Here is a 17,293-nt window from a genome sequence, read left to right as displayed (position 1 = left end):
CTAACTGTATTACTTGGTGGTGTAGTACAACAGTAACATCTAACTGTATTACTTGGTGGTGTAGTACAACAGTAACAGCTAACTGTATTACTTGGTGGTGTAGTACAACAGTAACAGCTAACTGTATTGCTTGGTGGTGTAGTACAACAGTAACAGCTAACTGTATTACTTGGTGGTGTAGTACAACAGTAACAGCTAACTGTATTGCTTGGAGGTGTAGTACAACACCAGCTATTGTTATGCTATTGTTATTGTTATGTACTTTGAATTTGCTTCAACAAACACAGTACCAACCACCACTTCACCTTGTGGAGAACAAAGAACGTTGAGGAACACGTTATACAGTGATTCAAATAATAGGGCAAATCGTTTTTTTATCTCCATGCAGATGTTCAAATCAGACATGAGACTTTCTTTCTGTTGGGTCATCAGGTTAATACTTTATTTGTTTGATTGTAGCGAAGAGGATAGAGGAGAACAAGAGGAACGAGTTAAAGAAACAAGGAAGTAAACAAACAAGAGACTTTGGGAAAGCTGTGGCTACAAGCCTTTGTATCAAATCCAGAGACAACGTTATCAGGCAACAGTAAAACATTTGATATATTTGAAGAAGAAAGAAAACGGTAACGTATTTGTGGACTCTAAAAACTATGGCACAGTATTTACCTAAACATACACAATACCAAACTGTTTAGCCACACCCCTAGAACTATGACCAGCTTCATAGCACTCTAAACCACATGTTTTTCTTCAAGTTATTTGCCATTTTGATCAATTCAGCCATATACCATTTACATTTCTTATGCCATAAAAAGGCACCTTGTCTGAAATCTGGAAGATCCTCACCATTTCAATACAGCTACGTTTCAATATATCAAAGCGGAGGCACAATTCATTTGAACTTACTGAACATACTGTAAATGTGTATATCATCACCAGAATTCACTCTTTATGTCTATTTGCAGGCGTTTGGTCAATGATTGATTGCCATGATGGCAAAACTATGGCATAAGAAATGTTTTTTACAAAACACAAATATGTCCATATAGTGAAATGGCCTTCGATAGGTATAGTATGGAGAGAGTCTTTACAGCTGGGTAGGGAGGGGGGGCTCTGGAACAAAACCACTGAAAAAGGCAACAAAAAATATACAGGAGGTCCCTATACCCCGAGGGATATGCTGCATAGAAGCAGATTTGTTTTGGTTTTCCTTTTTCACAGACACACGCATACACACACACACACACACACAGAGATACACACACACACACACACACGAGACGCACAAAAGGCTTGTAACCACACCCAAGTGGAGGCCGCAAGCCCCTGCGGTTGGTCACGCTGTGTTTTCGTCCTCCTGCCCGAAACGAACAGCGCAGCGGTGGCATCATACACACATACCCATTACACACTTCAAAGAGGTGGTGTAAAGTGTGTGTTTGTTTGGGGAGGAAGGGGGATAATTGGACAGCTCCCATACTGATTCTGAGAAATAAGCATGGCAGCTGCTCTTTTTGAGGGGGTTATACTCCGGAACAAATACAACCGAGACAAAACCGAGATTGAGAGCTGAGATAATGGGGAAAAGGACAGGATGTGGAAGGATAAAGAAACAAAGTTATGGGGAAGAGAAAGTGAGTGATTTTGGATACCTAGGAGGATATAAACTGTTAGGAAGCGAGTGTTGCTCATGCTTTAGTGGATACAGAACCCAAGTTTCTTGACGTTCCTAGGACTGTACAGTATATATGCATACCAGACTTCATAACGACTCTTTACACATGTTATTTTTCAAGTCAGAAAAACTGAAATCCATCTACCTTTAATGCATTTTGTACTTCAATAACCTCTTGACTAAAATTACATTCATATTTATAAGTGTACTCAAACCCCCTTTTGCTGAATCCACTTTTGTCTCGCTAGCTAAAGGGGGTAGAAAAAGTTAAACAAATCCAAAAATGTAGTGTAACACATAAATCACACAGAGAAAGACTCAGAACAGGAAAAAGTCCCACAGGATTCTGGGAAACTCAGAGCGGCACAGTGGATGCTGCTAAGCCCGGCCCTTCAACACCAGCTCTGTGGGAGACGATTACGTCACCTCTCGCTTCTCTACCCCAGAGCGCAGAAGGAGGGAGGGAGGAGAGGAGCTATTGGAACACAAAAATCTGTCTGAGACAAGCAGACCTCAGTGTGGCGTGATCTTACTGCGTCTTCCGACTCCATTCGCCTTGTCCTTTTCTATCTCCTTTCAGTGGAGGGGGAGGGGTCTTTTTTGATTCGACATCAAGATGTAGGAAGCTCCGTTGAGGGTACTGGCCTAGGTGCGCCCTGGCCTCTGTGTTTCTCTTTTAATCTCTCTCTTAGGATCACAGAAATTGCCCTGCCCTGATTCCATCTCTATGTATTTCCTTGTACACTCCCTCTCTTCAACACGGCCTAACAAATGGAGTGGGTCTTTGGTGGACACCAGGGGGCATCAGGGGGAGGGAAAAGGCCACAAGAATAAAAAGGTTGACTGATTCTTGTTTTATTATTTTCAATCCTTGGAAGAAATGAGATGAGTACAAGGACAACTGGAAGTGTATGGTCTACACTAGCCTATGATTGTCACCCAGTGGCCAGCTACAGTACATGTGCATAACAGCTACAAGTGTCAAGTCTTCCCCTCCTTTTTCTAGGAATGTTTTCCAGTTGTTATGCACAAGGTAAAAACTAACATGAACCTCGAAGCAGACCTGGGTCATCTGGCCACTCTATGGTCTTCGGTTAGTGACCCGGACTGAAAGTCATCTGGCCACTCTATGGTCTTAGGTTAGTGACCCGGACTGAAAGTCATCTGGCCACTATGGTCTTAGGTTAGTGACCCGGACTGAAAGTCATCTGGCCACTATGGTCTTAGGTTAGTGACCCGGACTGAAAGTCATCTGGCCACTATGGTCTTAGGTTAGTGACCCGGACTGAAAGTCATCTGGCCACTATGGTCTTAGGTTAGTGACCTGGACTGAAAGTCGTCTGGCCACTATGGTCTTAGGTTAGTGACTCAGACTGAAATTCATCTGGCCACTATGGTTACTGGAGGTAACATAAGCTCACAAGATCGGTAATTGACAGATTCTACTCCAGGCAAAATGTTTGCTAGAGTTGCTGCTTTGTGAACGGGAAATAGAGGAATTCCTTCTAATGCTTCTATGCACTGACCTATAATGCCTAGTCCATCTAGTGTTAGAATGTTGCTAACACCTCAGAACCCCATGGAACGATCAGCACTCAGATGGCAGCCATACAGCCACTCACACACATCCACACACACATCCACGCCAAACAAGCAGAATCCCACCTCAGCGTTCACAAACAGAATTCCTAAATACTGTGCATGTTACCTGTTCATATAAAGCTCTCACAGACACTTGGAGCACAAGTTTACTAAAGCAATCACACATATCACACACTCACACAGTGTAATTTAATGCTCCGACTCCCACCGTGTCGAATTATGTCCATTTTGGCTGATCCCTTCTGTCCCTAAAACAAGGCCTCCCCTGTATTTATATGCGGTCAACAGAATGGGAAGCAGACCGAAACAAATGACTCGCAAAACACACCCTGTTAGCTGTTGTTATTCTTATATTATAGATATTGTCGTAACAAGTTTGAGAGGACAATTAATCAAGCTCTAGAACTATTACTACTGAAAGACGTGAGAACAGAAACCAGAGGTGAATGGGGCGAGCCAGAGGAAAGGAGAGGGGAATGATGGATCTGTCTTTTTTCTCTCCTCCTCTTACTTCACTCCCCCACTTCCCATCATCCCTCCTCCTGATTCAACGCTTTGGCTCTGATCGCTACTTTACAAAAGAGAGGCAGGGGACTGTGCAAGTGTACGCACTACAAAGGAGCCGATGGCACCCTTCCTTCTCCACTACAGGGACTGGTCGTCCACTTTGAAATATTCCTCAGATGTCATTTCTATATACACCTTCTACAACTTTCCGTTGCTGTTGTCCCGTTGTTTCTTGCTGCTGCCGCCGCTGCTGTTGTAGTGGCTGGGGTTCCCCACTAGGTGGTGTGGCGCCATGCCAGCGTAGGGACCAGCTGCAGCAGCGTAGTTGAAGAGGGCAGGGAGGAAGGGCAACGGCTCCACCTTCTCCCCCCCAGGGGCCATCATGTTCAGAGCCATGGGCAGGGTGGCCAGGTTGTAGGGGTAGGCCAGCAGCTGCGGCCCGTAAAGCAGGTGGTAGGGGTCGGGGTAGAATGGCAGTTTGGCAAGATCCCCGGTAGGCACCATCTTCCCCAGCGGCCCGAAGGAGAGAGGCCCCGTCGGGTAGGACATGAGCAGGTTGTCCTCCTGCTTCTTGCCAGAGCGGTAGCCACCCTGGACGATGAGGGGCAGCGGGTAGTCCTGCATGGGGTATCCCCTGGCAGTGACCTCCCCTCTGTGAGGGTCTCTCGATGGCGCTGGGGAGTGGTCCAGGGGCTCTTCCTCGGACGGTGGGGGGTCCCGGGGGAGCAGCAGGGCATGGGCAGAAGGGCGGTCGCTGCCACTGACCGACCCAGGGGGCAACTGAAACCTCTGGAGACCCTGTGTGCCACGCAGGGACTGGGCAACCTGTTGGTTGGCCTGCATCAGCAGGTCCATAGCAGTGGGGAAGCGGCGGGGAAACTTGGAGGGCCGCCTCTGCAAGGGTGGGCTGTTAATAGCAGTTTGAATTGGTGTGTGTATCGGGGACGGTGCGGGACTAATCGGCTCCTCTTTGGGTACCAGGAGGGTCCCCTCCATGTCTCTGGGCTGCTCCTGTAGTGATGCTCCCCTTGACTGCTGAGCCCTCTCCATCTCCCTTTCTCTCTGCCTCTCCCTTCCCAGCTCTCTGTCCATCTCCCTCTCCCTCTGCTTCCTCCTTCCCAGCTCTCTGTCCATCTCCCTCTCCCTCTGCTTCCTCCTTTCTAGCTCTCTGTCCATATCCCTTTCCCTCTGCCTCCCCCTTTCCAACTCTCTCTCCATATCCTGTTCCCTTTCCAGCTCTCTCTTCATCTCCCTCTCCCATTCTCTCTGCCTTTCCCTCTCCACCTCCCTCTCCCTGGCTAGAATCGAGGACATGGTCAGGTCTTGTGCTTGGTTGGGACTGGGGCTCCTGGACAAGGGTGGGACCCTGAGATCTTGGGCCACTGGTGAGTTCTTAAAACCAGCATGATGGAGGAGGCCCATCCCACATCCCTCCCTCTGTCCTTTTCCCACAATATCACCCTCCTGCTTCACACCACAGACCCCTTGGAGGGGCACTGTTGTCATGGGAACGGACAGAGGAGCAGCAGTATGGCTGATTCTCATCTGCAAGGTCGGGGCCATATTTGGAGAAGTGACAGGTGCAGGGCTGGTCCTCCTGTGGTTCTGCCCCTCCAGACTCCTCTTCCTGGGGGTCCGGTAGTCCAGACATTCAGCTCCGCTGCTCATGACCAGCACACCCTGGAGGGCCGAGGAGCAGCAGAGGGAGGGAGATGGTGTCGGCCGGTCGGCTGTGGGGATCTCTGGAGGGGGCTGAATAATCTGAGGACTGGGCTCTCTGTCAGGAATGGGAGTTGTGAGTTCATTAAGTTCTTTGAGTTCAGGGCCGCTGCACAGTGTTGGAGTTTGGTGCTCTGCTTTCACCTCGCTAGGCTGGCTCGTGCACTGCAGCGGCTCTATGGCCTCGCTACTATGCTGTGTCTCTGGGATAGGGTAGCTGATAACGGGGACAGAGTGAACAATGGGAACATGGTCACTCGTGGTGTCTACGTCTTTTCTAACAGTGCTAACTGTTGTCTCTGCTGCTGCTGCTGTTTTTGACTCTGTCTGCGTCTCCTCCTTTTCTCTCTCCGGGGAACTGCTTAACTCGTGGCGCCTCACGTGGCGGTTTAGCGCTGAGGATGTCTTGCACACCTTATGGCACTGCGGACAGGTGTGTCTCGCCAATGACCTCCTGCTTAGGCAACTTGGACTTCCCTTCCCTAGTACAACCCTCTCTCTTGCCCGGTCTACCTCTGTTAACTCCGTCTCTGTCTCCATGCCCTCATCTCGAGACTGACACCCCGCTCGGGATGGCACAGACGAGGGGTTGGGGGCTTTGGGGTGCTGGGCTCTCTGGTGGTCCTCTAGTTGGTCCCTGGAAGGGAAGGGGGCCCTACAGAGGAGGCACACAAACTCCAGCAGGTGGCTAAGCTCATGTTTATCCCGCTTCCTGGAACTGGAGAACCAGCGGCCACACGTATCGCACTCCGACGCACTTCCATCGGACCAGGGCCGGCGTTTTGTGTCCATAGGGGGGACTGAGGTAGACAATGGGGGCTGGGGAGAGACCAGGGGAGGATCAGCGAGCTTAAGGTGGGCTTCCCCGATTTCTCCCTCCCCCTCTTTGTCCTTCTCTTTTGAAGGTATAGAGGAAGTACTGAACGATTCAGGTGCCTCTCCCTCCTCCATGTGATCTTTCACCTCCCCCACTTCCTGCTCCACCTCATCCATCTTTCCATCCTCCTTCTCTTGGTCTTCCTTATTCACATGGTCCATGAGTCTCTCTGCCCGCCTCATTAGCCGGAGGGAGCGTTTGTAGTGGAGTTTGCGTTGCCAGTTCTTTGTTTTGTGGGCATGAGGGGCCTTCCTCTTGGGCTTGTATGAGTAGTAGGGCCTCCAGAGGTTGTCCTCATCATCCTCACTCTGCCCCTGCTTGCGCACCTCCTGGCGGAAGTAGTACTCTCTGACCTTGCCCGTGGCTTTTGGGCTTTTCTTCCGGGTGTCCCCCTCTCCATTTTCTCTCTCCCCATCTCCTCCTCTCTCCCCCTCAGCTTCGACACTAGAGCTGCGATGGGAGCGGTGTTTGTGGTGGTGGTGGTGGGAGTGGCGAGGTTCCTTGGAGTCATGTGGGGAGGAGTCCATCCTTTTGGCTCTGGAAGGAGGGGGGCTCCTGTCCCTCTTGAGGTCCGTCTCGGAGATGCTGCGTTTGACCATGGCCTCCTCGCCTATCCGCACCGTGATCTGGCACAGCGGCCCGGCCCCTTTGCCCTCTGACCCTGTGGCCGACTGTTTGGCTGAGGAGCTGTCACTCTTGCTGTGCCCCTTGCGGGACTTATGATGGGACCTACCTGTTTCTGATCTCCTCTCCCCCTCCTCTGTGGCATCTGAACTATCCACTAATTTAGCTCTCTTCCTATGACTCTCCGTACTTTCCCTGTGAATTTTAACAGGCTTTGCACTGACCTTGGGGAGTGTCTGGCTGTTGCTATCTTCAGGGGAGGGACTGCTCAGGGGGCCTTTCCCGGCCCCAGAGGTGACCTGGTTGCTATGGACAATGACGGATGGCGCCGCTGTGCCATGCACTATGACGGAGGGCTTGGAGTGGCCGTATGTGATGACAGAAGACAAACCCAACTCTGGGCTACCGCTGACCTTTGGAGTTTTGACTTTGTTACGAACGGATGCCTTGGAGCTGCTGCCACAGCTATCTACCTGCTCTGACTCTGTCTCTCTGTCAGCTACTCTCCCTAAGGCCATACCTGTTAGGGAGGGGGGCAGTGTGGGGATCTCTCCCTGCTCTAGGCCCACTGAGAGGGGGAAGCCAGCAGGGAACTCGTCAGGGTCAGGCTTCACACCCTTGGGTAGAGAGCAACTGATGAGGCTGTGAAGGTCCAGGGAGCCGGGCAGGCTGCAGTCCAGGGGCTGAGGCAAGGGGACGGCAGAGGGGTCAGACGGGGGCAGCAGCAGGCTGTTGGCCAGGGAGTCACTGTAGGTCTTGTAGGGTCTCTTCTGGGAACGCATAGGAAGCAGGCGGTAGAACTTGAGGGCGTTGACCTTCTGCTTGTAACCACCGTTGACTGTCTTTTCGCTGGAGATGAGGCCCGGGCTGATGCCGTGGAAAGCCTTCTGGTGGGTCTTCAGGTTGTAGTACGTTGCGAAGGCCTCCCAGCAGAAGATGCACTGGTAGCGTCGCTCGCCCGTGTGCCACACCTCGTGCTTGGTGCGGTACTCGGCCAAGGCGAACACCTTGTCACAGAAGTGGCAGGGATACTTGCGGCGCCACGAGTGCACGTTGGAGTGACGCTTGAGACTGGACAGGGTCATGTAGGAGCGCTCGCACACCGAGCAGAAGTAGATGACATGGCCGTCCACCACCTTGACGAAGTGGTCCTCGTCCCCCACCAGCTCTGACACGTCGCCTTCATGCCGAACCAGGAGACCTCGCCCTTTTTTCCCTTTCCCAGGCTTCATATCCTCTTCACTTGCCCCCACAATCTGTCCTCCCTCCACCCTAACCTCCCCTTCCTCCAGGGGCTCCTCTTTGGCCAGGATGGGGAGAAGGGGGATGCTAGATGGGAGGGCCGGGTTCAGAGCGTGCGTGCAGGAGGCCTCATGGGACTGCAGTCTCTTGTTGTGGATGAAGGCTTTGCCACAGTGCTGGCAGCTGAGGGCCCGGCCGCCACGGTGCAGCCGCATGTGGGCCGTGAGAGACAAGGCGGAGCTGAAGAGGCGGTGGCACACCCCACATATCAGCTCCGGCTCGGGGCCATCTGGGGGGGTGGAGGAGGAGTGAGGAGGAAGAGTGAAAGACTCAGAGGGGTGAGGAAGAGGAGGAGAAAGGTGGAGGTTGGGTGGACGTAGGTTTGTTCCAACTTGGGGGCTGCCCACCCTCCCTCCTTTTTTCCCTGTTTTCTCCTTTCTGTCTGTGCCCCGCCCCCCCTGGCCCCGATAGGCCACGGTGCTCAGGTTGAACAGGATCTGTGCAGTCTTTGAGGGTGAGGCCGTGCCATTGGTCAGTCTGTGACCCTCCCCTGGGTAACCACCTAAAGGCCCATTGGAAGACCTGGGGGGGAACCTGTGGAACTGGGTGTCCAGACCGGCTTTGAAAAGAGGTGGGGGGGATTTGATGTCCTTTTTGACCAGTGCGGTAAGATCCATAGGAGAGGAAGAGGAGGAAGGGGAAGAGGAGGCGGAGGAAGAGGACGGGGAGCTGTCCCGCTGGGGGGGGTTAAAGGGCCGCCGTTTGTCTGTGGTGGTGGCATCCAGTTTCCACGCTGACACCTCGTTGGATGCCTTGGAGGCCGAGGAGGAGTGTCGGCGGCGGGGGTAGGATGTGGCTGAGGAGGGGCGGTGGTTGTGAACGGTGAGGGCGGCGGGCAGGGCGGCACTGAGGGGGAAGCTGAGGGTGATCTTAGCGTTCTCGGGGCCGTCTGCCTCATCATTCATCAGCCCCTCCATCATGGCCTCCCCTCCTCGGCACTGCCGGCTTTTACCCTTCATCTGCCCTGGTTCCGCCTCCTCTTCTTCCTCAACCAGATTGGTCAAGATGGGCACCCTAAGGCTGAGACCCGCCTCCGACAGATGCCTGGTCCCCTTGGAGCCCTTGCGGGCAACACGGGAGGAGTAGATGAAGTCGAGCAGGTTGGACAGCACACAGGACTGGAGGTTAGGCAGGTCCAGCTCAGCCCCCTGGATGAGCCTGGAAGAGGGGGTAGACGGCAGGTGGTGGCTGCCTAATACAGGAGTCGTAGGCGGTGGGGAAGACGTCAACAGCAGCAGCTGGCGGAAGTACTGGCAGCAGGCGGCCAACTTGGCGTCGCTGGTGGCGATGAGGTTGACGTCACAGAAGAGGGTGGGCCCGGCGGGCAGGCGCTGCTCGTTCAGGCGTAGCAAGAAGAGGCCTGCGTGGAGGGGGTCCAACACCTCCAGCCAGGACACCATGACCAGCCCCCAAAACCTGCGAAACGACAAGAAGAGATGAGTGTTACAGCTAGAATGGATCCCTGCATGCGAGTTTTGTAAGTTGCTGTGGATAAGCACTACATTTGAATGTATTATACAAGAAAGAAAATACCCCCCAAAAAATACCAAAAAAAGATTCCTTCATGATGCTAAGGAAACGATGCTAAGGAAATTATGCTAAGGAAACGATGCTAAGGAAACGATGCTAAGGAAACGATGCTAAGGAAATTATGCTAAGGAAACGATGCTAAGGAAACGATGCTAAGGAAACGATGCTAAGGAAACGATGCTAAGGAAACGATGCTAAGGAAACGATGCTAAGGAAATTATGCTAAGGAAATTATGCTAAGGAAATGCTTAAAGTTGCTTAAGAGCGCAACAAACGTCAGCTGATATTAAAATCCAAAAAGGAATGGCGAGAGCAGGGAAAGAGAGAAGAAGAAGGAATATGTGGTAATGCTGGTTTAGATTTCAGCACACAGAGACTGGAAAGAAATTCCAGGGATCCATCTTGGCTGTGTCACAACATTCACGTCACCTAATTGGAAGGCGTTCAGATTTAATCAAGATTTAATCAAGATTCCCTTGGAATAGAGTGTCGACTTGCATCCCATAGCCCTGTGGACTTAAAACAAATAGGTCCCGTTTAACAGACATGGTGGGGGGGAAATGGGGGTGATTCTCATCACAGCCTGCTGGCCCATTCCTGGTAGTGGTCAGAATCTGCCGGCCATGACTCTAACCATTATTTGTGAAGGCAGAGGGAGAGAGAGAGTGAGGGAAGGAAAGTGGAAGCCAGGGAGAGAGGCAGGGAGGCAGGGTAGGGGAGGATAGTGGAGGAGGGGTGTTTTTCCGCCTGCTGCATCCGGTTCTGTCGCAGTTAAGCTCGAGAGGACTAGCAAAGATCGACGGGGCGCTTCCCATTTCCATTCTAATTCTAGCAGCGATTGCGGCAGATCCACTCGCCTGCTATCTATTCATACACGCCAGCTCGCAGATTCGCCTGCAATAGGCAATTTTATTGTAATTACTTATTTAGCACAGGCCGTTCTGTGGGGTCTGCAGATTGGGGAGATGGATGTTGAGGCCTTAATGATGCGACAAAAATAAAAATCCACAGTCATGCTTTTCTGCTTGTGTTTTCAAGCAGCAAGGCAGAAAGGCCTCTGTAAAATTCCACAGGCAGCCCTGAACAGGCAGAAACTAGGTCAGCACTGTTATTGCAGAGGGAAGAGGGAGAGAGAGGGAGAGAAAGGAAGAGAGAGGGCCAGGCTGGAAACAGGAACACACATACACACAGCGCAGGCCGACGGAAAGGCAGATAGCGCACAGACAGACAGACACAAACACATCCCCATTGGCAGAAATGCACGCAGTCATATATACAGGCACCGGCAAGCACCCACAGCCACAAAAACAAACTACTGATGCCATGGGTGTAAAACTATAAGTAAAACAATGGGGAGAAGCAGGGGCGCAATCCGCAACAGACAGAGAGTCTGTAGAGGTGGAATGAACTGAATTACAGAACAGAATAAGAGGAGCTTTGAAGAAAGAGGATATAAAGGGGGAAATGGACACGCCAGCCATACACCGAAATGATACACAACGAAATACACAGTAAAGTCGCACAACTACGCTGCTAATCCCACTTGCTCTGTATTTCCCTGGATATACAGGCAAACACAGTGACTATTTTGGCAACCTACCTCTATAGCCCTATTCGCACAGGACTAGTATTACTATACAACGTCGGTTATGTAATGGTTACTCCAGCACAACACGGAGGGAATTAGTTTTCCCAAACTGCCCCTGTATTTCTTTTTTTTTTTTTTTCATTCAAAATGGACCGTTATGACAGGAGCCTGGAGGCTCTTTTTGTCGTAAAGATATTTCAAATGTCTAGGGATGGCCTAATGTTGACCTAATGACCTTCAGGTCAAAGACAGTCAGCTTAACCATCCATATCAATGACAACCATGAACTAACCTACGCAGACATTTAACTACCTGACGGATTTGGCAATTTATCAATTCATTGGCACAATATCGTCCACTTCATCTTTAAAAAAAAAGAGAGAAGTACGGTACTAGGAAAGTTGATATGTGACAAAACAGTTCATTCATCTGTAGGCTACGGGCATAGCACTTTGTTTTACACATCCATTTGGTCCCGTCTTCTTCCCCAACCTGGGTACAGCACCTGCTTAACTCTTTTAATATCCCTCAAAACACAGGGATGACGATTCACACGGGACTATCAGAGGACCTCGGAGTTCAGCCAAAAAAACACAGGGATGACGATTCACACGGGACTATCAGAGGACCTCGGAGTTCAGCCAAAAAAACACAGGGATGACGATTCACACGGGACTATCAGAGGACCTAGGAGTTCAGCCAAAAAAACACAGGGATGACGATTCACACGGGACTATCAGAGGACCTAGGAGTTCAGCCAAAAAAACAGGTTTTTTTCAGGGCTGGAATAATAACTACATGCCAAGTAAACATGACTGACATGGCAGATTCAGACGGGACTAAAATGACAAATGTGGTGGGTTGTGCTCATACCCAGTAAACCATATCCTGTCCGCACACGGCTTAACTTCCTTCATACTGGACACAGAGACATAAAAGTTCATCTGACTCTGGGGAAGTAGATAAAAGGCCTCATTGCCAAAATCCTGAAGTCTCCCTTTAAAGTAGATGTGTCTTCTTGAGAAATATGTGGATATGTTTACTGTGCAGTCTGCTCTGACAACACACTGTCACTTGGTATTAGTCCCGTGTGGCTCAGTTGGTAGTGCATTGAGCTTGCAAAACCAGAGCTGTGGGTTCAATTCCCATGAGGGACCAGTATGAAAAATGTCTGCACTCACTACAGCAAGTTGCTCCAGATAAGAGTGTCTGCTAAATGACAAACAAATGTCATTTAGACGCCAGCTACTTGTAGGCGGACACACCGTGAGACGGCGTGAGGGCAAAAGAAATGTCACGATTTCATCTGGTGTTTACGCCACAAATGGGAAAATGCGTCTGCCGCCCTCTCTCTCTTCATCTCGCTGTGACGCACACAACTGCCTCTCCACAAACAGGCCCTGAACGACGGTCTGGCCAAGCGTGACGGGGAGCTTTACACACACACACATCACAATCACGCACCGCACACAGTCACGCGCATGCATACACCCCCTCCCCCCTCACACGCAAGCAAGCATCTGACCCTCAGTGTGCCAAGGACCCAGCCTCGCCCCCCACAAAATACAGTGCCCTTCTGAAGCACAGTGTTCCGCACAAACAAACATGTCCGCTGAAGGATTGTACATCTATTTTCACCCACGGTGCTGAAAAGAGAAAAAACACACACACAAAAACAGAACAGCAAAGTGCAAGTACGGTTTGTGTGGCACAAATGACTGACTAAGCTACGTAGATGAACACAAGGCAGAATCACAACGTCAGCAAGAGGAAAAACATCAACGCTACACTTGTGTCACAGTGACCATGCCACTATTAAAAGTACCTAGAGTCCTAATCAGTTAGTATGCAATGGCTCTGATCCCATCTCCTTTATATGTGCAGCCCAGCCATAGACTAGTTACTGCAAGAGACTGGTGGGTGGGTTTCAGCCAGGGGGGAAATGTGGGGGGCCGGATTGGAGAGTGTGTGGGGGGGTTTACTCGTTCCGCACTGTGAGCGAGTGGAGTGGGATTGTGGAAATAGGAAGGTGTCGGTTGGGTTCTCCCCAGTGTGGAACGGCCAGCAAGGGGGGCACCAGTTGGGTCGTGAAAAGGGGGCTGTCGTTGGATACAGAGAGAGGGAGAGACACTGAACTCTCCATAACCCCCCGGCCCAGAAAACATGGAGGAGCCAGCCAGATGGGCAGAGGGAGGAGGAGGAGAAGAGCAGGGGAGGAAGGGATGATGGTATGGGTCGGGGAGTGGTGGGTGGAGAGAGGAGGGTGGAGAGAGGAGGGTCGGGGAGTGGTGGGTGGGTGGAGAGAGGAGGGTTGGAAGGGTAGATAGTGTAACTTCAAACACATCTCTTCCTGGTCCAGATTTCATGGTTTCCTTGTCTTTCAGATCCTGCTCAGCGTGTCAACATGGCCCCCCCCCCTCCCCCTCAGTGTAATCTGTGGTATCGCTACAATTTGGCATGCCACTCCACGCACCAGCGAGCCTGCTCCATGTTAAAACGCCACACTCCATGGTCCGTTAGCTCTCAACCCGGCACATAATTATCATCATTCTGACCCCTGTAATAGAGAATGGAAACAACACCCACTGACCTTTTTGGGGTAATTTTCCAAAACCATTTAACATTTTGCACACAGTCCCTCTGAAGACACAGTGCAGGTCAGTTAGGTTTGTGCAGCGTAAAACAATACAACTTTATTGTCCACAGTTACAGCGAACAACAGAAATGTGTCTTCTGCTCTCCTCATTTCTCAACCGTACGACTAGAGCGCATCACCCAGCAAAGGGACAAATCCTGACTTTATAGATACATACATAACTCAAACCTCTGGTCAAATCATACTTCTGCGAAAGTCATTCATATCAACGAAAGATTTATGCGTAACATTGCACACTTAAATCTCCATTTCCGAACTGGACAACTGGAATGGCTTAAGTGGAAATTGTACGCAAAACCAACATTGCCAGGGTATTCAAGTCTTCCATTGGATGCCATTGACATAATCTAGCCAGTATACAAACAACAAGTCAAACAGAAAACTGTTGGCTGGAAATTCATCAACTGCCACTGGCGCTAAGCAACGAGGCTCCCTATAACTCCTGACCTCTGACCCCTAAAGCCCTGTGGCATTGTAGGTCATATTTCCCATACAGTGAAGGCAGAGGCTTGGTGGCCATGGTGACCAGGAATGTGGAAATATTTGGCAGAGGGACTGTTGTTTTGGAAAAAGAAAGCAGGGTTGGTTAGGGAAACAACAATGGGTCTGTGACGTTAAAATGCCCTCCAAGGCTTAGCAAGAACCTCCTTCCGCTTCCAAAATAACAACCTGGCACTAGAAGGATATTTTGATGACACACCAAAGAACAGACAGGAGAGGCGAGAATAATTTAACCTCGGCGCTAGATTCGCTATCAGGGACGTGTATGTGCAAGTTTTTCACCAACTCCTTGTGTCATTTTGGGAGTTAAGTCGGCTGACCAGTCACAGTGAGAAAAGGTTTCTCACACAGAGCCCATGTCATGCTCACGTCTACCGCCTTGCTCTGATACACATTAGCTAGACCCCCCAATCTGGAGTGTTTCATGCAGATGCGAAAGACGCAGAGATTTTTTAAGTTTCATCACAATCTCTGAACGAGTCATCGCTCCTGAAAAAGAACTGCGTGGTACGCCAGCGAGACCGAGGAGGAGGAGGGAGACAAGGCCTCTTATTGGCCCCCTACACACACACACACACACACACACACACAGACACACACACACACACACACACACACAGACACACACCAACCCTTACACACACTTAAAACAAATATTACATTTCTCCTGACATACAAAACAACCAGGCAATGGCGTGACTGAGAAAAACAAGCAGACGAAAAAGAGAGAGAAACATATCAGCCTCCCTTTCACTGCTAGGCAAGCACACAACAAGACAACGTACCTCGGAAAACCTCCTGCTGCATCTCTGCTGCGATGTGTTCTCCCTCCTCTCTCTCTTGCTCGCTCTATCCGCTCTCTCCCTCGGTCTGTGTGAGCGTGCGTCTGCGTGAGTGTGTGTGTGTGAGAGAGTGCAGGCAAGGAGAGACGGCGCACACACAGGCAGCAGTGTGTAAAGACAGAGGGCAGGAGCGACTCTCACACTCTGTCTCTCTCGGTCTCTCTCTCTCGCTCGCTCGCTCTCTCTCTCGCTCGCTCGCTCCCCCTCGCTCTCTCTCTCCCCCTCACTCTCTCTCTCTCACTTGCTTCACTCTCTCTCACTTGCTCCACTCTCTCTCACTTGCTCCACTCTCTCTCACTTGCTCCACTCTCTCTCACTTGCTCCACTCTCTCTCACCTGATCCACTCTCTCTCACTTGCTCCACTCTCTTTCTCTCACTTCAGTTGTGCACATGATTGTCAGTATTTTTGCCTTTTTTTCCAGCAAGTGAATTCCCCCCCCACACCCCGAATCCAATCCTCTTTTTATTTGGAAGTGTTGTTCTCCAACCACACACACAGACACACTACTTTATATACACAAAGCCCGGCAAGATAGGGAGGGCGAGAGAGAGAGAGAGGGAGAGGGAGAGAGAGAAAGGCAGAGGACGCCATTTAAGCAGTTTGTTACGAGCACTGCCAGTCCCCAAAATGGCTGAAAACAAACAGGAGCAATGCCAACAACAAAAAAATCCTGGGCACTAGGAGAGAGAGAGAGAGAGAGAAAGAAAGAAAGGGGGAGGGGGGAGACAGAGAGAGACTACAGACAATAGTTGGATGGCCGATGGAAGTGAAGTTGCCGGAAAGAGGGAAGCAGAGATCAAAGAGAGTTCGAGAGTGAGGGGGGGGGAGAGAGAGGGGGGGGGGGGGGGAGAGAACGGCAGGGACACACTGTCTTTGTTTTTATTGCCTCTGTTTAAAGGGTTGAAGTTTATGGGGAGCGAGCGATGGAGAAGAAGTCAGGTGTGTGTTTGGGGTTCACTGCATGATTGAGTGACCCTAAATCCAACTCCACCCTGCTCTGCTGTATGATTGATTGTTTGACTGACAGTCAACAGACATCTGCGTGGCCTTGCTGTGTTACTTTATGTCAAAATGATAACATCTTCCCTTGCCGTTGTCAGAATGTCTTTGAAACAAATTGAAGAAAACAAAGCGGGGAGGAACTACCTCAACTTGTCCAACAACAAACTCATTTCCGTTGAAATAAGTTTTGTTACGGTGTGCATTAGTGAATACACCCTTGGTTTGGGAACCTTTCAAAAACGGTGTGAATTTTATGTTGGGGGGTAGTGAGGTAGAGAGAGTGCTATATTGCTCCAATTTTGGGGAAAGTATGGTTATTTTATACTAATATAATTGCTCAGAGAATGAGATTTTCTTTAACAAGTCATTTTTGTTAAATTATTGGCAACCCTGCTTTCAGTACTCCAGGACCTTACCCTTGCGAGGATAATGACACAGCCTTTTTCTCAAATTAAAACCACAGGTTTTCAATGGGGTTCAAGTCTGGAGGCTGATGGTGGTAAATTAACCATTTCTTTGTGGATTATGGGTTATTGTCTTGCTGGAAGATTCACTTGTGGCCAAGTTTCAGCCTCCTAGCAGAGGCAACCAGGTTTTTGGCTAAAATATCCTGGTACTTGGTAAACTTCATGATGCCATTGACCTTAAAGAGATTCTCCGGTTCTTTTGTATACTTTTTAGCCAGTAGTTCTGAAGGTAAAGCTCACGAGCCAAAAGTAGCCTCCGAAATTTGCGCATTAGGTCACATACAGTGATCTCCAAAAGTATTGTGACTGTGACCATTTTTGTTATTGTTTTGGCTCTGTACTCCAGCACTTGGAATTTGAAATGATACAATAACTACGAGGTTTAGGTGCAGACTGGCA

At 50.2% G+C, this 17,293-nt stretch overlaps 1 protein-coding gene across 1 annotated transcript; it reads right to left on the bottom strand.

The window, feature by feature from the left end:
- Positions 1–414: 414 nt before the first annotated feature.
- LOC109896505 (zinc finger and BTB domain-containing protein 38-like) lies at positions 415–15,632 on the bottom strand. The gene is made up of 2 exons (XM_020490762.2): positions 15,367–15,632; positions 415–9,722 (listed from the first exon to the last, which is right to left on the bottom strand). The coding sequence occupies exon 2, from the start codon at positions 9,704–9,706 to the stop codon at positions 3,983–3,985; it is 5,724 nt and encodes a 1,907-aa protein (XP_020346351.2). The 5' UTR covers positions 9,707–9,722; positions 15,367–15,632; the 3' UTR covers positions 415–3,982.
- Positions 15,633–17,293: the final 1,661 nt, after the last annotated feature.

This window comes from Oncorhynchus kisutch, linkage group LG9, assembly GCF_002021735.2.
Source record: "Oncorhynchus kisutch isolate 150728-3 linkage group LG9, Okis_V2, whole genome shotgun sequence".
In the NCBI taxonomy this organism is placed as follows: Eukaryota; Metazoa; Chordata; class Actinopteri; order Salmoniformes; family Salmonidae; genus Oncorhynchus; species Oncorhynchus kisutch.
This window is presented reverse-complemented; position numbering and strand designations above follow the sequence as displayed.